Here is a 24,886-nt window from a genome sequence, read left to right on the forward strand (position 1 = left end):
GAAGCCGTTTCCAGAGGCACCCAACGTTTTCACAGTAGCTTCCATGCCAAAACTACAAAGTGTCATCCATTGTGTAGTGGACGGAGCTGGTTACTGCAGCATTGCCCCCACTGAAGTCAAAGGAGGTAGTGCTGCAGTAACCAGCTTCGTCTACTACACAATGAATGGAGCAATGTAATTCTGCCTCCTGTTTCCTATTCAAGAGCTACTCCTGAACTGTTCATTGGAGGGAGGGGTGTCTACTCATATAAAAAATCCTGGAAAACCTCTTCAATGTGTCCATAAAATCCCTGTATTCTTTTGTATGGAATTGAAGAGTAGAGGTCCTTCGGCTGCCCAGACACGCTTAGTGTGTCGGTGCCACCTGTAGAAATTGGCTGCAGGTGTGTGGTCTAGTCAGATGTCTGTGTTGACCAAATGTTACGCCGAGCATGGACCGTAGTCATGGGCAAGTGTATGACCTAGTCTACGCATTGCCCCTTGAGGGGATAGTGCGTGCATTATAGGGAGTCTGTCAACCCCAAAATAGATTTCAAAGTAAGTATCCCTTGGGGGTAGAGGATTATTTTAACTAACCGGAATACCCCTTTAATGGTGCCTCTGCAAGCTGCCGAAATATTCTCCCTTTGAAGCAGTGAGCCCCACTGTGATCCTGTATGAAGTCAGAGGGGTACGGAGCCACAGGATTTCTTACACCTTCACAACCCCTCCCCCATACAAACCCAGCAATCGTAGGGGGGAAGCACTATATAAGACCTCATGCACACAGCTGTATGTATTTTACAGTCCTTAAATTACGGATATCGCCCGTGTTAAATCCGCATTATTGGCTGACCCATTGACTTCGATGGGTCTGTGGGCTGCATTTTGCAACATATTCTCTTTTTCGGTGAAACGGGCATACGGTTGTGGAAAGCGCATAGATGATCCATGCACTTTCCGCAAACTTGTGTCCATTCTGCAGAAAGGACATGTCCTGTACTTTCCCGCAAAACGCGCACCACCGTCCTATTGAAGTCAATGAGTCTGCAATAATTGCGGATAGAACATGGGCGGTATCCGTATTTTGCCGATCTGCAATTTTGAAGTCCATGGGTCTTCTAAAAAAATAAAATTGCAGACGGACCGCATCCGTATTTTGTGGACCGCATAACTGTTGTGTGCCTGAGGCCTAATAAGGAGTTAAACCCTGTACAGTATGACATGTCTCGGGCGGCCTTTGAATAAAGTCCAGAACACAATGCCCTCCTGGCACCACACAGGGTCAGTCTTCTGGAACAAAGCATTACTTACTCATTGCCGTCCTCCTGCCTTTTATATATATTTTTTTTTATGCGACGTCCTGACCCTTGTCGATGAATGCACAATAATCCTGAACTTACTTATTCAGGGGAGAAATGCGCCAAACAGTGCATATTCTGAGGATGATCTCCGCTATTCCTAATTTTTCATTCTAATGGCCCTTAATATCACTCGGTTGGGTAATTTGCTGGAGGTTGCCTTGGTAATACAATGGCTGCAATCATTCTGTAATGTTTGATGATCAAGCCGCATCCGTGACACTTGGACTCTATCTCGGTAAATGGCTGTATCCGGAATAATCACTGTACAAATGCAGAGCTAATCGCAGTCAAAGAGCTTCCCGCGCCTTTCACAACCCAATTGCAGGATTTTTTTATTTTTTTTGTCCTGTTTTTAAAGCCTGTGCAGCATTCATCTGATGCGCATTAAGGGGACGCTCGATCTCCTTTATCGATGACGATGGTTAATCATAAAACGAGGTAATCTAAAAATCCTCTGATTCCGTTAATGTAACCGGCAATGGAAGCCATGGATGCTCACATTATGGCTGCCGAGGCTACTGTAATTTATATAATGTATAAAAAAAATATATATATAATATAGTTTGCATACACACATAAAAATACACCACGGTGAGGCACTTGCATCCCTTTTGCCTGCAAAATCCCGCCATCACGTGCAAACGGTTTCTCAACCATCTGTGGGGACCCAGTGTGCTTCGCTACCTATCTGTTCTCTGTCTAAAGGGTTGGTGTTTGTCCTCTTTGGTGACCTCCATTACTGTGGTCGTACGGGGTTTTAGAGCCAGGGGTGCTGTTAGGGTGCGTGCGCTGTGTTGTGACCTTGGTAGTCGCCATGCGTTGCTGCACCTAATTGTGTAGGGACCCACTAAAAAGAGGTTGCGGTGAAGTGACGTGTGGGCTTATAGGTTCTGATCAAACAGTATAGTAAGAACTTTGTTCCTTTTTATATTTTTTGCTCAGTAGTGATAGAACACTATCAGGTCGGTGGAGGTCCCACACCCTGTGCCCCCGCTGATCAGCTGTTTCGGGCAGCTGCGGTACTGTTAACTATACGTACACTGTGTGATTTCTGGGGCCGGCACACTGCAGCTCAGCTCCTGTTCACTTCAATGGGAGCTGAGCTGCAGTATCCCAGCATGTCCACTACACGATGTGTGGCGCTGTCTGCCTCCCACGCCGTATACTGTATCATTTCCAGTAGCACAGCTGCCTGAAACAGCTGGATCGGTGGGGCGCTGGGTGTCGGACCACCACCGACTTGATATTGATGCGGGTGACTGGAGGATAGGTCAGCAATATCTGTAGCGCATCTTTTAGAGGTTGCCTTGAAGTGGCGAGTGGGCTTATATAGTTTGATTAACATGGATATTAAGAACCTAATGTTAATTTTTTTTATTTTATTTTTTAAACAAATTTAGCAAAATACGCCCGCCACGAATGAGTTACATGCAGACTTCACCCTATTGCATTGAAGGGGGTAAAATCAACAACATAAATTAACAAGACAATTTTACGCGGCCGCTAGCGTAAAGTGCTGCGGAAACTTTGAGGCGGTAGATCTGCTGGGTGTATGCCCCATGAGGAGGTGCCCTCAGTGAACTAGGTCAAAACAAATCATTTTGGGTTCCCGCTAGATACGTTTTCCATCTTTTCTATAGACTTTAATAAGGTCTGATAAGAAGTTCCTCCAAAAAGTGGGTCACCTGCCGCAGGAGTGGTTATAAGGGGTGCAGAGCCGTGGTGCAGAGCCATGGGGAGTCGCTCGTCGCTTCCTAGATGGTGCTTCTTGGAGGGTACCCTTTCCCAGTAAATAATAGCGGCAGTGGAATAGCTTGTATATGTATATACGTATGTATAGAGTCTGTATTGTCCGGTTTATTGTATCTTGTATATCCCTGCACGTTGCGTGGCGTCCATATGCACATAGACTGCAGTAATATGTAAGCCAGAGGGTAATTCTCATCACTGTGGGGGACCATGTGGCTGGCTCTTTAACCAGGTGTGTTTCCAAAAGTGTCCTGTAGGGGGAGCTGTCACTGTAGCCTAAAATCTCACATGGTCATTAGAGTATACTTTTGGCAGAAGTTCGGTTTACATGATTGATTGCATTGGTTCATTCACTAACCTGATTAACTCTTCACTTTCCAGCAAAGCCAAGTCGAAAGCTGACATTCCTCTATTTGGCCAATGATGTCATTCAGAACAGTAAACGCAAGGGACCGGAGTTTACCCGTGAATTTGAGAGCGTTCTTCTGGATGCCTTCTCCCACGTGTCCAGGTAGGACAAATGACAATTCTTACCCGGCTGGTGGTCTCTGTCTTCTCTGTAGACGCTCTGTGACGTTCCTTAACCCCTGGCCTTCTGTCTGCACATTATACTCTGGTTTGGGGATTTTAAAGGGGTTTTCCAAAAGTTTTTTTTTACTGATGAACTATCCTCTGATCCGTTTTATCCCCATGCATTCTGAATGGAGAGCAATCCGTTCAGGATGTCTTCAGTTCAGTCTTTTTGACTTTTCAGGACGGAGATAATACCACAGCATGCTGCAGTTTTATCTCCGGCCAAAAAAACTGAACACTTGCCTGAATGCCGGATCCAGCATTTTTTTCCATAGGAATGTATTAGTGCCGGATCTGGCATTAAAATTGCCACGTTGACTGATCCGGTAGTTTAAAAATGTGAAAAAAATAAATACCGGATCCGTTTTACCTGACACCGGAAAAACGGATCCGGTATTGCAATGCGATTTTCTGACTGATCAGGATCCTGATCAGTCTAAAAAAATGCCTGATCAGTAAGAAAAAATGACATGCGTTTGCGTACAGTTTGCCTATTCCTCACATTGTGCACGCACGGATTGTAAAATCTCCTTACCCTCAAGCGCACTGTGAAGTGAGGGTAAGGAGATTTTACAATCCTGCGCGTGCGCAGTGTGAGGGTAAGGAGATTTAACAAAACAAAAGACGGTCAGATCTCCTTACCCCTGAGAGCACACGTGCGGTGTCCGTGCACGCGTCCATGAGTCAATGCTCACTGTAATTTTAACTCGCCCATGCCCTGATACTGCGCTTGCGCGGAGGCACCGTGCCGTGCTACTGCTCTTGTGCGGAAGTCATATAATAGATAAATGAACTTGCCTTTGCTGCTCCTCTGCCACTCTGCAGAGCCGGCAGCCTCTCCTGTACTCGCCGCTCCCTGGTCTTTTCCGGTGCAGAGCAGCACTGTTATCTTGCTGTGTACAGCATCAGGTCATACTGCACAGACTACATCCTGACGCTCACCAGTACTAGCACTTCACTTACCGGTCCTTAGGAGTCATGGCAAGGCCTCCGTTGCTCCTAGAGGCTCATCTTCATATATCAAAACATCATTTTTCTCAGCAATGTGGGCACCCCCCAAAATTCCGCTGTGAACGTCCCCTACATTTTCTCTCAAATGTATTTGTGAGTGACTGATGCATCTTATGACTTGGCCAGAAAAGTTTGCACGGCCATAGATTATGGTGGGAGACTCTTCTGCTGGATCACGCGGGCAGCGATCACGCTCTTGGAACTGAGAAGGAAGTGCGCGATAATATATTACCAGCAGCGTTTGGCCGCTAACAACTTTCACATAAATCACAAGATCTAGGTTTTGGGAAGCAAAGCTTGTATTCAAGGCCATATATCAGCTCAGCGGGAGCCTTCTTCTAGAAGGGGGAATTAACTTAACCCTTAAATTCCTCTTGGATATTGACTGAATACATGTTTTGTGCGCTTGGCGTTGATGCATCTTCTCTTTCACAAGTATGTCCATTCTGTTCTTTCTACATACCCCAATGTCTGCTAATACTGTGATCTACGTGGCTCCTAACACCTTCACACCTCATCGTAAAGGGAATGTGTCACCCACGTATTTTTTCTAATTAAAACTGCAAACGTTTTTTAAAAAAAATTTATTATTTTTTTGTACATGATTATGGGGCAGCCATCTTCCCTGAGCTGCTGCTCAGATCTGCGGATAACAGTTTAGAGATTAGCTTTACAGCTGCAACTCAGTCAGAGAGTTTTGTGGGCATGACCTGTGGCGAGGTTATTGTGCAGGGAGGGAGAGGAGGTAAGCTGTGACCATAATATGGAGGATTGGTAGCATATAAAGCCAGGTCTTTCCTTTACTCCAGTCCAAACCTAAAATTTCACCGTTATATATAGTTTACATGCCTGATGCCTTTCATTCCTCAGCTGCCGTCTCTGTTCCTCCATTCGGTTCTGCTGTCTGATTTTCTTCAAGGTGGCCTCCACTGTCTCAGATTTCCCCCTGCTGAGCTCTAAAAGAATGTCAGACGTGCCCCCCTCCCCACTGTCCTCGGACAGATGTGCTCCAAGAGTGGGGGCGATGTGTGCACCCAAGAGCAATGGAGGGGGCGGGTCTTAGACTTTCCAACAGCGCTCTGTATGGGGGAAGTCTGAGATTGTGGCGGCCATCTTGAATTAAATCAGATGGGGGATCAGAAAGGAAAAACAAAGGAACCATGGGAGGAATGTCGGGCACCAGGTACATAATCTATGTATAGTCAAGCTTTAGGTGTGGACTGGAGTAGGGCTGCAGTAAACGATTATTTTAGTAATCGAGTATTCTATCGATTTATTTTTTACGATTTAATCGAGTAATCTAATAAGAAAAAAATATTACTGTTTTCCTTTATAAAAACTCAGACCCCCTGCCATTAGTCCCCACCAACACCCTTTGTTCCCCACTGTGCGATCAGCCCAAGTGCATCAGCTCCACTATCCCCAAGTGCCATCAGCTCTCCCTCACCCCAGTGCCATCAGCTCTCCCTCACCCCAGTGCCATCAGCTCTCCCTCACCCCAGTGCCATCAGCTCTGCCCCCATGCTCCTCCTGACACCCGGATTGCACAGCGTCACTGGTTTCTATGACGCTGTGCACTCCAGGCGCCTGGCCTTAGTTGCGCCCCCACCCCCTCGGTTTAACCAACTTACCTTTCCAGCAGGGGCGCTGCCGACACTCCATCGTTCTGCGCTGCTCTGCTCCTGACGTCACACAGTGCGTCAGGTTACGGCGTGCGTACGTCAGGAGGTCAGAGCAGCGCGGGACCATGGACGTACTGTGGAGTGTCCGGAGGCCGCCTGCTGGAAAGATAAGTATTCCCAGTGCCGCGGGAGACCACGGAGCGAGAGTAATAGCATGCGCTTCACTCCCGCTCCGTGGTCACATGACACAAACGAATCTTCGATGCAAGAAATTTGCATCGAGGATTTTTTTGTGTCGAATTACTCGATTTAATCGAGTAATCGTTTCAGCCCTAGACTGGAGGGTCACTAGAAGTATATGTTGCAGACCTACACAGCTCAGTGGAGTACCCCTTTAAATCTAAATAACAATTTGGAGAATTGGAACAGATTTCTGTCCATAAAAAAATAAACTAAAAATTGCAGCATAAGGTACAGAGAATGTCCGCTAGCCCCTGGATGCCATTCTGTAATACATAAATCGGTCCGATCTGCCAGTCTTTTATTACAGCGTGGCAGTGGAAAAGTTTGGTTTGCTTACCGCCCCTGAACCATGACTGCTGCGGAGACGCAGTTTACTCTCTGCGCTGAGCAGAGGGTCTGTTACAATATGTTCCGATATCTGATCATACTCTGCGACCACCTTCACCGTTTTCCATCTGCTCCTTCTGATGATGTGACTTGCCTTCTTTCTCCTTCCTTTATGTTGCAGTGAAGCAGACGATGGCTGCCGGAAGCCCTTGGAGAGGCTGCTACACATCTGGCAGGAGCGCGGCGTCTACTCCGCCGACTTCATCCAGCCGCTCAGGCTGGCGATCAGTGAAGAGGACAGCCCCAGGGAACCTCCAGGTACATCGCCTTGCTTTACTTGACGCATGGATGTATAGCGCCTCCTATTAGCCCCTCCTCCTCCACAGGTGTCCGCCTCACATTCATGATATCACATGATGTAGCTAAAACCAGTGTAGTTGACCATGGCAGCCAATCAGATTTTGGCTAATATTCAGAGTCTTTTTGAAAATGAAAGCTCCTCACTGGTTGCCTTGTGTGATTGCATCATTTATTTTTGGCACCAGCTTTAAAGGGATAGTCCAGCTTTTCAACCCTTTTGAGCAAACCCCCCTCCCCCATCTACTGGACTTGTGGAGGAAAACATACTGGGTCAGGTGCTGCTTGAGGGGCACCGCTGCTGCCAGTCATTGGCTGCAGTGTCACATGTGACTTCCACCCCTAACTCGCCCCCCGGCAACTTCGGAGCCAGAACCAAGTGAGGGAAGCCAGGTAAGTATGCCCCCCTCCACAGATCCAGCGGTGAGGCCTCTGCCCAAAAGGGTTTGAAAGCTGGAGACTAGAGATGAGCGAACTTCTGTTTTAAGTTCGGCGTCTAAAGTTTCGGCTTCCGGTTAGCGGAGGATCCCGATATGGATTCCGAATTCCGTTGTGGTCCGTGGTAGCGGAATCAATAATGGCCATTATTGATTCCGCTACCACGGACCACAACGGAATTCGGAATCCATATCGTGATCCTCCGCTAACCGGAAGCCGAACTTTAGACGCCGAACTTAAAACAGAAGTTCGCTCATCTCTGCTGGAGACCCTTTGAATGCATCCTCCTCACTGTACTTTCATTTGTATTAGGGTCCATTCACACATCCATAAGTGTTTTGCGGACCGCCCATGGCCGGCCCTATGATAGAAATGCCTATTCTTGTCTGCGACTGTGGAGAAGAATAGGACATGCTCTATATTTTTTTTTTTTTGCTGGGCCGCGGAACGATACTACGGATGAGGACAGCACACGGTGCGCTGTCCGCATCTTTTGCAGCCCCATTGAAATGAATGAGTCCGCACCTGTTCTGCAATTTTGCGGACCCAGAACTACGGACGGGTGAATGGACCCTAGGGCCCCATTCACATAAGCGAGTTTTCCGCACAGGTGCAAAGCGTGACGTGAACGCATAGCACCCGCACTGAATCCTGACCCATTCATTTCAATGGGTCTGTGTACATGAGCGTTTTTTTTCACGCATCAGTTCTGCGTTGCGTGAAAAACGCAGCATGTTCTATATTCTGCGTTTTTCACGCAGCCCTGGCCCCATAGAAGTGAATGGGACTTCAGTAAAGGCCCATTTTATCCGGAAGTAAGTGCGTATACGATGTGTTTTTCACCGATGGTTGCTAAGAGATGTTGTTTGTAAACCTTCGGTTTTTTATCACACTTGTGAAAAACGCATCAAAGCGCATTGCACCCGCGCGGAAAAAACTGAACAACTGAACGCAATCGCAGACAAAACTGACTGAACTTGCTTGCAAAATGGTGCGAGTTTCACTGAACGCATCCGGAGCCAATCCGTGACGCTCGTGTGAAAGGGGCCTTAGTCTCATATTATTGTCCACTTTGTAAATTACTAAGGCCACATTGTTCTGCTCGGATCCATCACATGACCGACCCAAACCGCACTCGACGAACCCCATCGACTATAATGGAGTGTATGTCAGGTTTCCTTCGTGTTAGGGCTTGTTCACACAAATGTTTTTTGAGTTCCGTATACGGAACCATTCATTTCAATGGTTCCGCAAAAAAAAAAAACGGAATGTACTCCGTATGCATTCCGTTTCCTTTCCATTCAAAGATAGAACATGTCCTATTATTGCCCACAAATCGCGTTCCGTGGCTTCATTCAAGTCAAGGGTCCGCAAAAAAAAGAAAAAAACGTTACTATTTTTTGGCTCCCAGGAGCCCTATGTAATGGGGGATAACGCATCGGTCTCTCTGTTATGGGGCCGTGTTGCACCCTTGGTGTTATGGGGGCACTGGGGCTAGTTCTGTTATGGGTAAACTATTGTGAGGACTAGGTGACTTGTCCATGGCTGGTTCTGTTATGGAGGCACTGTGGCCCCTGAAACACTAAAGAACATTTAATTTTGTTTCTCCTTTTCCCCTCATGTCCCTTCACCTTGGAAAAAAATAGTCGTTGAGTCCTTTTTTTTATTTTTTTTGTAACAGGTTTTGGGGTATTTGGCTGAGGAAGGGGGGGGGTCTTGGCTGGGGCACTCCACAGATTGTCAGAATTGGGGCGCCTTGCCCATGTAACAGTGTTTTCCAGCTGAAGCGTTCGATAAAGACGCCGTGACGTGCCAGGTTACTGGGGGCATGGTAGAAAACTGAAGATCAGACGGCTTTGGCACTGGTGAAATAAGCCTCACAAGGACACGTCCTCCTTATCTCTTGTGTTTTGTAGGAACGTTCTTGGCAGGCATCCATTGTGTTTGTTAGAGATATCCCCAAGCCTTCCATGGAGTGAGAAGATCATTCTTCCATTGGCTTTTCTGATACAGTATCTTCCCCGTGATGCTGAGTTACTGTAGAATATTTAGGAATTTATAGGGATGGAAATCTCATTACCAGCACAAGCCGAGGTGCCTGACTTGAGATAACCGGGCTGTAGAGCGGTTTCTCATATTGGCAGTGTTCCCTCTAAGCTGTGGGATGTAAATTTCCCCAGGGTGCTAAGTGCGGTCTTTGCCCTGGAAAAAAAAAAAATCACAAATTTATATTTTTGATCAAGGAAGATTACGCCTTTTTAAATATGTAGTATTGCTCTGCTGCGCTATACTCCAAATCAAGCTGTACCCATCACTAAAATGTCTCAAAATGGTGGCAATCCATTCATAAACTTCTAGCAGGGATAATAGAGGAGTGGCACATCATAGTCTTACGAATAGATAGATAAAAAATTTAAATAAAATGACGTTAAAAGGTTAAAAGACTGCTACGTCTCCCCGTCAGTCTCTGCGCTCGAGCCGGCGCTTTTGTTTCAGCGCATGCGGATTGGGGAGGGATATTAGGACGCCAACTCTGCTGTATAACGTGTGCTTTTCTCAATGGAGGATCTTTTTAGTTTTCTAGTTACCGCTGTCTCAACTTTCTTTGCCAAACGCGTTTCGAAACCTTCAAGGTTTCTTCTTCAGTGGTCAGAAGTTAAAACTCCCCAGCATAACGGAAATGGGATCCGTTTTGCAGCCCACGGGCTTCTATTATGACGGAGTGAATAGTAGAATGCTGCTAAAAGCATTGACTTATGGTCCGTGGTAACGCAATCTATAACACAATTTTGCTTTTACCACCAAACGAAGCGTGAACAAATTTCAAAATATGAAATTCGCTCATCTCTATTTGTAACCAACACAGACCGTTAGCTTTTGTGTCTAGGTATAACGGTGGCCGTACGCATTAGAGAATAGTTGACTGTATCTTGGTGGGACCGCTGGACTATCTTGTTTGACACCCTCCGGCGACTTTAGATGTCAGGAAAGAAGGATTTCAACATGTCTGATCCTTTGTTTCCACTAGATCCTCATTGTGTATGGTGGAGTTGGGATGAATGCTATGTGTTAAAGATGTATGGGCACCTTAAAGAGAACCTAAAGGAGGTTCTCTGGTTTCACTCTGCCTAGAGTACCCCAAACGCTGGCGGGATGTCTACGTGCAGAACTTCCTGATGGGTGTTCTAACGCAGTGTTTCCCAACCAGTGTGCCTCCAGCTGTTGCAAAACTACAACTCCCAGCATGCCCGGACAGCCTTTGGCTGTCCGGGCATGCTGGGAGTTGTAGTTTTGCAACAGCTGGAGGCACTCTGGTTGGGAAACACTGTTCTAACCAAACTGTTACATGTCATGTGCCCCACTACTTCTATTAAGAGCATTATTCTTGGAACTACTACTACTCCCATTTTATCCATCACCACCGCTCCTCTGCTTGCTTTGCGTGCAGTTGCATGGCTGCTTTTAATTAATCAGCTTCTGCTATAAAAGCTGCTCTGCCCTCACTCCTTGCCTGAGCTTAGGTTTCTAGTTTACTAGTTTAACCAGTGAAGGTGTGCTATTCTGATTGTGCCCATGTACTCAACTCCTGCCTGTTAACCAGCTCTGTTTTCTCTGCTGCCTGCCCTGACCTTAGCCTGTCTAATGTACTGAACCTTTGCTTGCATGGCTTTACCTCGGTTTAGTTTCACGGACTTGCACAAACTCACCCTGCCCTGACCTTGGCCTGTCTACCATACTGAACCTTTGCTGCATGGTTTGCACAAACTCAGCCTGCCCTGACCATTGCCTGTTTACGGACTATGAGTATTGCTTGACCCATTGGTGCTTTGCACCAGAGTTGCTGACTCCCATAGGTCAGCTGCCACCTACGTCTGGGCTATTCCAAGAGGTAGTGGCTTGGTGGCTCCCCTGCAGTGAAGGCCAGATCTCTGATTTAAAGGGTGAATACCAGGGGATTGCAAGAATAACACCCTTGGGACTAGGCCAGAGGTAAACCGATTAATTGGTACAGAGGTTCCACACCCAGCATGATTTGCTCTTTAATGTTTCACAGAGCTTGCTCTCTCCCTACCTGATGTGGAGAGGGAAGGTGTAGGGGGCATGAACATTGGGGTGGGTGGAGCAAGCTCTGAGAAACACAACAGAGCAAAGCATGCTGGGATCGTTCAGAAAACCCTGCAGGAAGTTCTGCATGTAAACCTCCTGCCAGGATCCAATGATGCTGAGAACAGGGGAAGGAAAGTGAGGACATAAAAACAGGTATTGGGGACGAAAATATGCCGTGTTTGAGGTACTCTGGGCAGATAGAAAAACTTTTCCTTATAAAACCAGAGAACCCCCTTGTAATCTGAACCGGTTACCTGGTTTTGGTTTGGACTGGATTTGATCATCAGCTGTTTAACATCATTGGTCCTGTTATTTTCCTTTTGATTTCCCTTTGTTAGGAAAAATAGGTGTAATCCCGGCTTGGAGTGTATGCAGCTACATTACCTGCAGTCATGAGGGCGGTGCAGAAGCCTAGCGGTCATGGAATCATCTCTGTAGCACGCCTATTGATAGAAGTGCTAATGGCTCTGTAATCCTGCCAGGGTGTTTTTAGAGATATGGGTGCAATGCTGCTGCACCGCCCGCGCGACTCCCGCTACTTCTGCTGCACCGCCCGCGCGACTCCCGCTACTTCTGCTGCACCGCCCGCGCGACTCCCGCTACTTCTGCTGCACCGCCGACTTGACGCACTCGCACAACCTGATGCCATGGTTACACTTATTTTTCTGAACAAAGGGAAGTCCAAGAAAAGTAAGAGGGTCCTGGTTGCCTTGTGCACATCGCGGTTTAGTTGGTGCCATGCAGCACGTTCTTACAAACCCCGGACTTGCTGTCCTGAGGATTTTCATTTTGTAGCAGCCGAAAACCTGTCTAATAGCCCTTGTCAGAGATTAGTGAAGCAGGTTGCTCACCTCAATTAATTCCAATCCATTGTGTGGCTTGCTGACTTCCGGATCATCTCTCTGCCACCTCCTTGCGCAGGCCACCCATTAATCGGCTCTGCTTCCATTCTGCGTCTCGGCTGACATTATAAACCTTTCCATAAATTCCTCCGCATGCATAAACTATTTGTAATCCTAGCATTGTGCTCCCCTCCGTCCATGACATGCCGATTCCCAGCGCATGAATAAAACCGCTGCAGGAATAGGAGGTCACACAGCCGCGGCGCCTCCAGGGAGCTCGGAAGAAGTATTACAAATGTGATCCTGACACAAACTGAAGCATATTGCAGCCAGCACCTCCTAAGATGTGTGGGTCGTTAGCTGTGGCCATGCTTCAGCAAATCGAAAAGGAAGCTGTTGTGGTTGTAGGGTTTGCACGTTTTTGCTAATCGGGCAAATAACAAAGCACCGTGTGTGTGTGTGTGTGTGTGTGTATGTATGTATATATATATAATATGAAATACTATATGTAAGGATCCACGAAACCAAGCTGCACCTCATCTTAGATTTGTATGTTGTGCCGTTCCTTTGTTATTCCTCCTGGAAATCGAAGACTGCACAGTCTGGCACAGATTGGGCGACTAATTATGGGCATGCCCCCATTGACAAGGAGAATGGTGACACCCACTTGTTTTAGGATTTCCAGGATGAATAATAGAGGAACATCACAATGCCACAACAGTTCTCGGAACTTTGATCTAAACTGTTATTTTATGGGACAGATATGTCAGGAGAGCGGACAGGTAAACCAGGTGCGTACACAGGACGTCTCTGGACTGTGGTTGGTGGAACCGTGACAATACAAAAACTTTTGGGGGAGATCATTTGCATATTATACAAAACATTATTTTTTGGGGGCTAGAGGATTGGTGGTACATATAGAGATGCCAGGGACATGATGAGGCGGATGGTATGTGGTGACAGAGTCCTTTTAAGGCTGTGTTCACATCAGGTTTTTGTTCCCCGTACAGTGACATCCCTCTCCATATGGGTTTATACTTTGTTGCTGCGGTCTGCAGGATGGATACCGTAAGTGTAGCATACTTTGCTTTTGCTTCCTTTTTGCTCCCAGCCTATATGTTAAACGTGATGTGAACACTGCCCAAGACCTTCTCGGCCCTTTTTTCTTCTGGGAAGCAGAAGGGGTTCTGTAGAGCTTAGATATCTCCGTGCCGCGGCGCTGCCTGTGGGGTCCGCCTGTGCGGCTGGAGCGCTGCGATAACCCTACTTATTGCTTTGGTTGTCCCAAGATACGCTGTGACATTGAAGCCGAGCGGCCTATGTGGCCGTGGGCAGTGGATATTTGATGCGTCGTTTAACCTCTTCAGAACTGGACATATTCCGCTGCTGTCCCCAAGGGGGCGCACAATCTAAGTATACAGGCTGCTGGGGTAAATTCACACGTAGCAATGTGTCGCTGACATTTTTGCGACTGTCCTGTTGATCGGACCAGGGATTGGCGATTGTGCTTGCTGCAAATCTCTGCAAGAAATCCGCCAGGCGTGACCTGTATACGTGTGTCATTTATACGTTTACTGTGCTCATTTAAAGGGGTTGGTCCATTCCTATTGCTAAATTAAAGGTGGTGTGTCATGAAACGTATTCTACTTTTTTTTTTTCTTCAAACCAGCTCCTGGATCTGAATACTTTTCTAATTGCATGTAATTAAAAATGTAGTACAGCCACGGAGTTATCCAATAAAATGGATCTGTACAGCGCCACCTGCTGTTTGCTCTTTTCCTTATTTATTTATTTTGTCCGTCTCGATGAGCCGGTTGACCATGCTCAGTTTAAGTCTTCAGCTGCCACCCACCATATGTCCTGCCATATGAAGCTGTGGCAGTTACACGGATGGAGCGGCAGCAGAAAGGACGCGCCCGTTGAGCTGCCGGGCTGAAGATAATCTAGCAGAGCAATTAGATCAGTGAATGTGGAAATGTCCGGATCCGTGTGAGGCACAGGGCTGGTTCCAGCTATGTTAGAAAGAGGTTGTCATGTACTATAGGACGTCTGATTTTCATTTTTTTACATCAATCATGGGATAACCTCTTTAAAGGGGTTGTCCGATACCCAATAAGCCCTGCCTATAGAAGAATGGCAGTGACTGGGATGTCGGTGTCTAATGGGTGTAGTAGTAAGAAGGGAAAGAAAAATTGAAAACGGCGGAGTGCTCCTTTAAGACCTGAAGTTGCCCTGCAATATGTCATACTGGATTCTTCTTCTGCCACAACTATTCCGCCTCCTCCAATATGTTTCCTTCATAGGCGCAGTGATGGACGGTGTGTGGGAGCTGTCTGACCGATGTATTTATTACTCAGTGTACTTGTGAGGAATGTTCTATCGGGGCTATATATAGCCGTTTATCAGTCAGTCACACCCCTGCATGGCCGGCTAGGAGGAACAGCTGTTAGGACAAGTGGTCTGTCCTGAACAAACCTCCCGAAATCGCCATGTGCTAAGTTCACATGCAGAGAGCCTAACGGGCATGGCGCTTAGGACAGATCAGAGTGTGGCGGGTTTCTGAAACTGCGTAGGGCTGTGTTCACATCACGTTTTGTATCTGTGTTTGGCGTGTGCAATGTGAAAACCCTGACGTGTGCTAAACGTGTCCATACATTTACATTAGTCAGATGGAGGTCAAAAGAATGTCCATATAGATCAGTATACTGCATATGGAATGGCACCGTAGAGGGCGCTACTCCGTCCAGTGAAAACTGTGTCCCCTCTCCTGACATGTAAGTTTTAGTAACTACTTGCATTCCCCATGTAACGCCAGTTCTCGAACATCTAATCCTACGACTCGATTTGGTGCTTTTCCTCTATTATTCCTCCTCGGCCCTGTGCCTCACCTGGATCCAGAGATCTCCACATTCACTGCTCCAATCCTTCTGATGGACCTATTTCAAGCTGGCAGCTTAGGGGTTGTGTCCTTTCTGAGAGGCGTCTCACTTCAGCAAGTACAAGGCACTCACTAATGTATTGTGATGGTCCATATTGCCTCCTTTTGCTGGCGTTTTCCTGTAGCGTGCAAGCACGACCACTGCTGCTGGATTACAAGGTGGTCGTAGCCCCTGGAAAACGAGCGGTGTATATAGCGTGATGGAAAAGTTCGGCGAACCGTCTGAATCGAATTGTTAAAACGTTTGCTCCTCTCTAGTCGTAACCCCTGGATACAAGCGGTGTGTAATGGGATGGAAAAATGAATCCAGCCAGCAGAGGAAGCAATATGGACAATCACAATACATTAGTAAGTGCCTTGTATTAACTTCCTCTACATAATAAATGACATTTGCTGAAGTGAGACGACCCCTTTTAATGGTGTACAGCCCCTTTAAGTAGTCATGTCAGAATTTAAGTTGGGCGTTCAGTTGTGATTACAAAGGTTTTCTTTTAGCGAAATATGAGATTCGCACTCCCTGAGGATGCCCGCGTTATGCTTCCTTTAAACTTCTTGGCTCTCCCGCCTACCTCCCCCTTTATTTCCTTGCCACCAGCGTACGGTATGGGTTTCCAGCTGACATGAAAAGAAAACTAATATTAAAAGGCTTTTTTTTTATATTTTTTGATTTACGGTGCCTGAATGCTGTGCTTGTTATTAGCTATATACAAACCCATCCAGAAAATAATTCACGATGAGACGTCCACTAGACTCGCTCACTAACGGTTTTTTAGATGAGGGGCGTGCCCCCTGTTGTCTCCCATTCGGATCGGACGTGGAACGACGTAAATGTCCTCAGAGGTGCGCCGCCACCTGCCTAATCTCTTCCAGCAGGCTTCTGTCAGGTCGTAGCGCGCGCAGTGTGTGTATAAAGGCAGATACTCGGGGGTCAGTCACACGTTGCGCTCCCCGCCGTTATTCTGTTAGCTTGTGTAATTAGCAGGCTCAGCGTTCAGGTAGGCCTCGGTGATGGAGAGCGCGGCGTCCTCCCGCTGTTCTGTCGGAGGCCGCGCGGCCCTGGGATGCTTTCAGCTGCTGAGCGGGCACTGTCCTGTAATGACCGCTTGGGAGATTAATGGTGGCGCTCCCTCTCTTTATTCCCGCAAATGAGCTTAAAGGTGCACAGGGAAATTAGCGTCTGAGAATCCATTTCTTCTAGGAATCTCTTCATATTAGGAAGCATTTCACAGGCTTCTCCAGGGACTCGTTAATGTGAATTTAATCTCCTCTACGGCTCGGGCCTCTGTCCGTGGCATCATCCTGCTGACGGATTTTTTTTAATTATCCTTTTGTATGGGGAAATTTATAATTATTTTTTTTTATATATTTTTTTTTTTAATAAAAAGCAATATAACGACGCATGGGTAATTCAATAGATGAAATACAAGTGGAAATAATAAAATTGTATTATATCCATACATCACTGGGAAATGTCAGCATTAGCGCGTACAAAAAGCACACAAAAATCGTACTAGTGCGTCTATATGTGTATACTGTATGGTTAAATAGATCAAGTAGGATCTGATAGGTGCCGGATTATCAGGTCCCATTAATGCGAGATTAAAGGGGTTTCTGGGATTCCTTTACTGGTGGCTTAGGCTACTTTCACACTTGCGGCAGAGTAATCCGGCAAGCAGTTCCGTCCGGCAAAACGTATGCCAACTGATGGCATTTGTAAGCCTTATCAGTATCCTGATCAGTCAGAAAAATGCATTGAAATGCCGGATCCGTCTTTCCGGTGTCATCTGGAAAAACGGGTCCGACATTTTTTTTATTTTTTTTATTCCACCCTGCGCAAACCAGGACGGATCCAGCATTCCGGTATTTTGAATGCCGGATCCGGCACTAATACATTCCTATCGAAAAAAAATGCCGGATCCGGCATTCAGGCAAGTGTTCCGTTTTTTGGGCTGGAGATAAAACCGTAGCATGCTGCGGTTTTATCTTTTTCCTGATCAGTCAAAATCACTGAACTGAAGACATCCTGATGCATCCTGAACGGATTGCTCTCCATTCAGAATGCATTAGGATAAAACTGATCAGTTCTTCTCCGGTATTGAGCCCCTTGGACGGAACTCTATGCCGGAAAAGAAAAACGCAAGTGTGAAAGTACCCTTAGGATAGGTCCTCAATATCTGATCAGTGGGGGTGTCCCTGCTGATGAGCTGTTAGAGGCTGCACATCTCCGTTGCCTCGCTGGGGCCTCTTCCCTGGTCATTAGTCACATGGACGATGTGCAGCTCAGCCCTGTTCAATGGGCCTGGGCTGCAATACCAAGCACAGCCACTGTGCAGTGCATGGCGCTGTGTTGCTATGCTGTGAGCTCTGCAGGCACTTTAAACAGCTGATCGACAGGGGTGCTGGGTGTCAGACCCTCCAAAATCTGATATCGATGACCTGTCCTGAGGATAGGTCATCAGTATAGGAGTCATGGAAAACCCCTTTAAGGGATGTATTGTAAGGACTAGTTCACACGGCAGAAGCCTGCGTAATTCCTACCTTCAATTTCTGTGCCGCGGACTTAGAGCATTAAAATTCTGTTTGCAAAAAGACCTGTGTGAATGTGGCCTAAAATTTAGTGGATGAGGGGGGAGGGAAGACACGGGTCTGTTATGGTCAACTTACCCTAGTGTGTAGATCAAGGGGTAAAAAAAAAAAAAATATATATAATTAGGGGTAAAAAGTTCCTTCCCGTCTCCATATAGATCAGAGTACATCCCTGGATCAACGACCCATCTCCATGAATCTAGTAGACATTACCTACAAGATCTTTACTTTCAGGTCATCTAGGCCCTTCTAGTGGAGAGCTCCAGTCACTGCTCTTACGGGACTTTCACACGGTGGCTTGTTAAGCAGAATTACGGCGCAGGCAGTTTCGCCAAAAACCCACAGACGGCCGCGTCCTCTCTGCCTCCTCTACATCTCAATGGGAGACCGCCTGTGGAGTAAAGATTATTGGTGACATACTTACCTTCCACAGTGCAGCCGTTCCTGAGATCTGCCTCCTGGTCACGTGGTCCCTCCAGATGGAATTTATGTTCTTCCGGGTGAAGTCCGTGTCCTTGTTGTCCGGTCTTCTCTTCCTGCCTTGAGCAGGAGACGGAACATCATGAATTACGTCACCGCCTCCTGCAAAAGAAAACTCCGCCCGACCGTCCTCACTCACCCCGCAAGCGCACTATGCTGAATGCTAATGCGCATGCGCGGGATTGCCGTCTGTATCGTACAGGCTTCTATGTGAAGCCTGTACTGACTCCTGCACAGCGCGATGTAAGCGCTGTGCAGGAGTGACAGCATAGCGATCAGCCACAGAGCCTGATCAATATGCTGTGCATGTCACAGGGGGCAAAAAAATAAAATAATAAATGTCAGGCTGAGCCCCGTTCGGGCAGGTGGCGGTGGCGGCGTCCTCTGGTTGCTAGGAGACGGCTCTGTCAATGGAGGGAACACGTGTGGCGCGGACACTCCGGAGACAGCAGGGCCAGACTTCCGGCTGCCGCCTCCCTGCCTGCCCGGTGCATGCCCAGCTGCAGCCCTGCCTGGAGCCGCCGGAAGCTTTCTATCACCGGAGCTGCTGTCTGCACCCCTCCTGCCAAGGGTTAACCCTGTGCATCCTCAGCCCTGCAAGGGTTAATAGTCATCCCTGACCTCATCTCTGTCGCATCCTCCCTGGAGTTGGCGCAGGATCCTGCTTGATTCTCGGGAGGGCTCCTCACCCTTGTGCTGTGGATTGCTCTGCTGGATTTAGGAGTGTTGGAGTTTTTCGGGGACCTCCCTCCAGGCACAGGTGCCCCCTGCAGGATGAGGAGGGGGTCTGGATCCTGGGGGATCTGCCTGGTCCGGGGCGCAGTCACCGCTGCCCATTGTCTGTCTGCTATAGGCGGCGTCTGCGGTGCTCTGCTCCAGGGCTGCCTGAGAGTGGGGGCCACACAGGACAGGGGCCCCAACACTGCGGGGGGAATCTGAGATTTATTAAGGCTTTGTGTTATGTACATGTGGAGGTGGCTGGACAGATAGATGATAGATATATGTCACTGTTATTGACTGTGGATGTCACTGTTATGTGGGCGCTGTGGGGGTCACTGTTAAGGGGGCACTGTGGAGGTCACTGTTAAGGGGGCACTGTGGAGGTCACTGTTATGTGGGCGCTGTGGAGGTCACTGTTAAGGGGGCACTGTGGAGGTCACTGTTAAGGGGGCACTGTGGAGGTCACTGTTAAGGGGGCACTGTGGAGGTCACTGTTAAGGGGGCACTGTGGAGGTCACTGTTAAGGGGGCACTGTGGAGGTCACTGTTAAGGGGGCACTGTGGAGGTCACTGTTAAGGGGGCACTGTGGAGGTCACTGTTAAGGGGGCACTGTGGAGGTCACTGTTAAGGGGGCACTGTGGAGGTCACTGTTAAGGGTGCACTGTTAAGGGGGCACTGTGGGGGCCACTGTGGAGGTCACTGTTAAGAGGTCACTGTTAAGGGGCCACTGTGGAGGTCACTGTTAAGAGGTCACTGTTAAGGGGCCACTGTGGAGGTCACTGTTAAGAGGTCACTGTTAAGGGGCCACTGTGGAGGTCACTGTTAAGGGGCCACTGTGGAGGTCACTGTTAAGGGGCCACTGTGGAGGTCACTGTTAAGAGGTCACTGTTAAGGGGCCACTGTGGAGGTCACTGTTAAGGGGCCACTGTGGAGGTCACTGTTAAGGGGCCACTGTGGAGGTCACTGTTAAGGGGCCACTGTGGAGGTCACTGTTAAGGGGCCACTGTGGAGGTCACTGTTAAGGGGCCACTGTGGAGGTCACTGTTGGTGGTGCTCAGTATAAGTGATAGGGTTCGTGCACAGAACCGTATCCGTTTTGCAGTCTGCAAGTTGATGATCCACTAAATAAGGTTACTGTCTGTGTGTGATTTTGACATTTTGTAGTCCCATTCTATGGGTTTTAGATCTGCATTATGAGGACCAGAATAAGACTTGTTCTTCTTTCGCAGAACTGACGTACGGAAGTGGAAAGCACGTGGACGTCATCAGTAAAGACAGAACCTATAATGGGGGCGGAGGCGGAGATCCGGCGGCAGCACAGCAGCGCACGGCGAGAGGCAGCCGGACTAAAAGTATGACCTGCAGTACGACGTGAACTAGCAGCAGGATGGATCCGACGGGCTTTTCACCTGACGGACTCCCCTGCCGCTAATGTGAAAGTACCCTTAGATACACACAACAGGCTCGGTATAGGGCACACTTACATGTTAGGAGTAGATACAGATGTGTTTGGATACGCTTGCCAATGCCAGCTGTTTATCACACTGGAGATAGTGATGGCAGAGCCTGTGGACGAGCAGTGATGGGATTAGATACACAGCTCAGCAGGTTGTATCACACAGGATAAGATTAGATACACATGTGAGGGAAGAGCCTGTGGACGGTCAGTGATGGGATTAGATACACAGCTCAGCAGGCTGTATCACACAGGATAAGATTAGATACACATGTGAGGGAAGAGCCTGTGGACGGGCAGTGATGGGATTAGATACAGAGCTCAGCAGGCTGTATCACACAGGATAAGATTAGATACACATGTGAGGGCAGAGCCTGCGGACGGTCAGTGATGGGATTAGATACACAGCTCAGCAGGCTGTATCACACAGGATAAGATTAGATACACATGTGAGGGAAGAGCCTGTGGACGGGCAGTGATGGGATTAGATACACAGCTCAGCAGGCTGTATCACACAGGATAAGATTAGATACACATGTGAGGGAAGAGCCTGTGGACGGTCAGTGATGGGATTAGATACACAGCTCAGCAGGCTGTATCACACAGGATAAGATTAGATACACATGTGAGGGCAGAGCCTGTGGGCGGTCAGTGATGGGATTAGATACAGAGCTCAGCAGGCTGTATCACACAGGATAAGATTAGATACACATGTGAGGGAAGAGCCTGTGGACGGTCAGTGATGGGATTAGATACACAGCTCAGCAGGCTGTATCACACAGGATAAGATTAGATACACATGTGAGGGCAGAGCCTGTGGGTGGTCAGTGATGGGATTAGATACAGAGCTCAGCAGGCTGTATCACACAGGATAAGATTAGATACACATGTGAGGGCAGAGCCTGTGGACGCGCAGTGATGGGATTAGATACACAGCTCAGCAGGTTGTATCACACAGGATAAGATTAGATACACATGTGAGGGCAGAGCCTGCGGACGGTCAGTGATTGGATTAGATACACAGCTCAGCAGGCTGTATCACACAGGATAAGATTAGATACACATGTGAGGGCAGAGCCTGAGGACGGTCAGTGATGGGGATTAGATACAGAGCTCAGCAGGTTGTATCACACAGGATAAGATTAGATACACATGTGAGGGCAGAGCCTGAGGACGGTCAGTGATGGGGATTAGATACAGAGCTCAGCAGGTTGTATCACACAGGATAAGATTAGATACACATGTGAGGGCAGAGCCTGCGGACGGTCAGTGATTGGATTAGATACAGAGCTCAGCAGGTTGTATCACACAGGATAAGATTAGATACACATGTGAGGGCAGAGCCTGCGGACGGTCAGTGATTGGATTAGATACACAGCTCAGCAGGCTGTATCACACAGGATAAGATTAGATACACATGTGAGGGCAGAGCCTGAGGACGGTCAGTGATGGGGATTAGATACAGAGCTCAGCAGGTTGTATCACACAGGATAAGATTAGATACACATGTGAGGGCAGAGCCTGTGTACAGTCAGTGATGGGATTTAGTGAGAAGTAGACTCATGTCTGTGTGCAGAATGATGGACACAGGAGTTATAGGTGGAGCTGCTGCAGACAGAGCAGAGTGGGGGCGTGGCCAGCCTGTGACTCATCACTGTGCAGTGCAGCCAGGCTTGTGTACAAATAAAGTTATGTATTCAACAAAACAAGAAGGGGTGTTAGGAGCACAAAAACTGAATTTTGATTTTGGGACCGGACAACCTCTTTAAAGGGAACCTGTCACCTCAAAAATGCATCTACACCCGCCAGCAGTACCTCGTAGTATCCCGCAGCCTGTTAATACTCATATGTTTCATCCTGTTGTCTGATGTTGCGCAGGTTAAAAAAAAAACGCAGTTTTATTCTCCATCAGCGCTATAGTGCCAGCCAGCTTGAAGTCAAGGGGACAGCAGCCTCCTTGCTTCAAGTCAAGGTACCCACGCCCCCTAACCGTCCCCTCTTGCCTGAGAGTGACAGCATGCAGTGCGGCCGCGATTCCCCAAGGCTTGCGCATGCGAATTGCGCTGCTGAAACCCGGCTAACAGCGGCAGCAGATGGGATAGCGCATTACTACAGAGCGCACCACGCATGCGCAAGCATTGGGGAATCGCGGCTGCACTGCAGGCTGTCACTCTCAGGCAAGAGGGGACGGTTAGGGGGCGTGGGTACCTTGACTCGAAGCAAGGAGGCCGCTGTCCCCTTGACTTCAAGCTGGCCGGCACTATAGTGCTGATGGAGAATAAAACTGCGTTTTTTTTAACTCTTTACCTGATGGACAGCGTACTGTCCGAAACGCGTTGTTAGGCATTCTGGTACCAGCTACGATCCGTAGCTGGGATAGTGACGTCCCTATCCGCTAGTGAGTGCGCGCAGTACTAGTTGTAGAAACGGCATCGTGCCACCGGCCGGGGCACGCACCGTGAAACAGATAACCCCTACCAAGTACCCGGTATCACCTTCAACTACAGTCTACAGGAGCAAGCAGCCACGGAACGAGCATTGGGAGACGGGTACGGCAGTTCCTTCTTAGGAGGTTTGGCAGCATTCACTAGTCTGTGACCGCTCCAGTGTGTAGTAAGTGTACCGTAGTGGATTGGGGTAAGCGTGGTGCCCTTGATATTGAATTTTCACTTTGACATTTGATAGCGGTTTGTGCAATTCCGCTGTGGCACTGCAGCTATCGATATAGAGGGGAGAGCAAGCACCAGGGCTATTACTTTTAATTATACATTTTTATTTTCATGGTGAAATCGTAACCTTGTGTCAGTGGGAATGTAATGAGCTGTTAGTATTTAGCTGCTCGTCTGGGTGAAAGCAGCCAGAATGACTTGGCAGGGGCGAGCAGCATCCAGTAAATAACTGCTGTCCGCTTCCTCCAGTCAGCCATTATCGGGACTTGAGGTCCTAGTAAAGGATGTAAGGGCAGCATAGCTAGGACCAGCCCTGCACCTCACATGGATCCAGAGATCTCCCCAGTCATTGCTCTGCTAGATTTATATCAAGCTGACAGCTCAGGGGAGTGTCTTTTCTGCTGCAGCTGAAGGGGGTGTGTCCATGCTAGTCCTATCACAGCTCAGGAGGCAGTTGAAGGATGAAACTGAGCATGTGCGGCCATCACAGTGAGCAGGTCAAAGAAATAAGAAAAAGAACAAAGTACATTTTATTGAATAGCTCAGTGGCTATATAAAATTTTTTATTACATACAATTACAAAATAATTCAGATCCAGGTGCTGGTTTGAAAACTGTAGAATATTTTTCGTGGGACAACCCCTTTAATCCCTGTGTTGCTCACAGTGCCCTATAACAGAGCCACTCATGGTTCACTCGCTTTTCCCTGTATCTTTGAAGAGGACCCTGCACAGTCTGACACTGTAAGTACTGATTGGCTAATGTCCGACTGTGCAGGTACACACTCCTGTCTGGTAAGACCCAGTTGGACCTTCATTGTGAATTGCTAGCAATTGATTCAGGAATAAAAGGAATAAGAGAGGAAGGGCGCATCGTAGAGTCATAAGAATAGAGGCTCCAGAATTGGTATTACATGGGGAATCCAAGTAGTTACTAAAACAGACATGTCAGGAAGGGGACAGGTCCTCTTTAGGGGTTATTTGGTAATTAATATTGATGACCAATCCTCAGGTCAGCAGGGGTCCGACACCCATGACCCCCCTCCAATCAGCTATTAGAAGAGGCTGCGACCTGTTCCTAGGCCATTGGTCACATGGCTTAGTTACATCTGTGCCCCATTGAAGTCAATGGGGCTGAGCTGCAATACCAAGCACAGCCACTATACAATGTACAGCGCTGTGCTTGGAAAGCTGCTGAGTGCAGGTTGTGCTTACCAGATCTGCGAACGCAAGGGGTGCCTGAAACAGTTTATTGGATGGGTTGCCCGGACTCGGACCCCCGCCAATGTGAGTCCAGTGGGCGATCCTACTAAGGCTCCATTTAGACGTCCGTAGAATGGGTCCGCATCCGTCCCGCAATTATCCGGAACGGGTGCAGGACCCATTCATTCTCTATGGGGCCGGAAGAGTGTGCTCTCTGCATCCGC

The 24,886-nt window shown here is 48.0% G+C and overlaps 1 protein-coding gene across 2 annotated transcripts in view; it reads left to right on the forward strand.

Annotated features, from left to right (window-relative positions):
• The window catches only part of RPRD1B (regulation of nuclear pre-mRNA domain containing 1B), a 71,444-nt gene that overhangs the window by 26,848 nt on the left and 19,710 nt on the right, over positions 1–24,886 (forward strand). The window contains exons 2-4 of one of the 2 annotated variants that reach the window (XM_040435830.1): positions 3,474–3,603; positions 7,050–7,186; positions 20,566–20,688. In XM_040435830.1, the coding sequence (XP_040291764.1) occupies positions 3,474–3,603; positions 7,050–7,186; positions 20,566–20,688 (390 nt within the window). The remainder of the gene's footprint in view (positions 1–3,473; positions 3,604–7,049; positions 7,187–20,565; positions 20,689–24,886) is intronic. The other variant, XM_040435831.1, reaches the window with a different exon arrangement.

The sequence above is a fragment of the Bufo bufo genome, chromosome 6 (assembly GCF_905171765.1).
Source record: "Bufo bufo chromosome 6, aBufBuf1.1, whole genome shotgun sequence".
Lineage (NCBI taxonomy): Eukaryota > Metazoa > Chordata > Amphibia > Anura > Bufonidae > Bufo > Bufo bufo.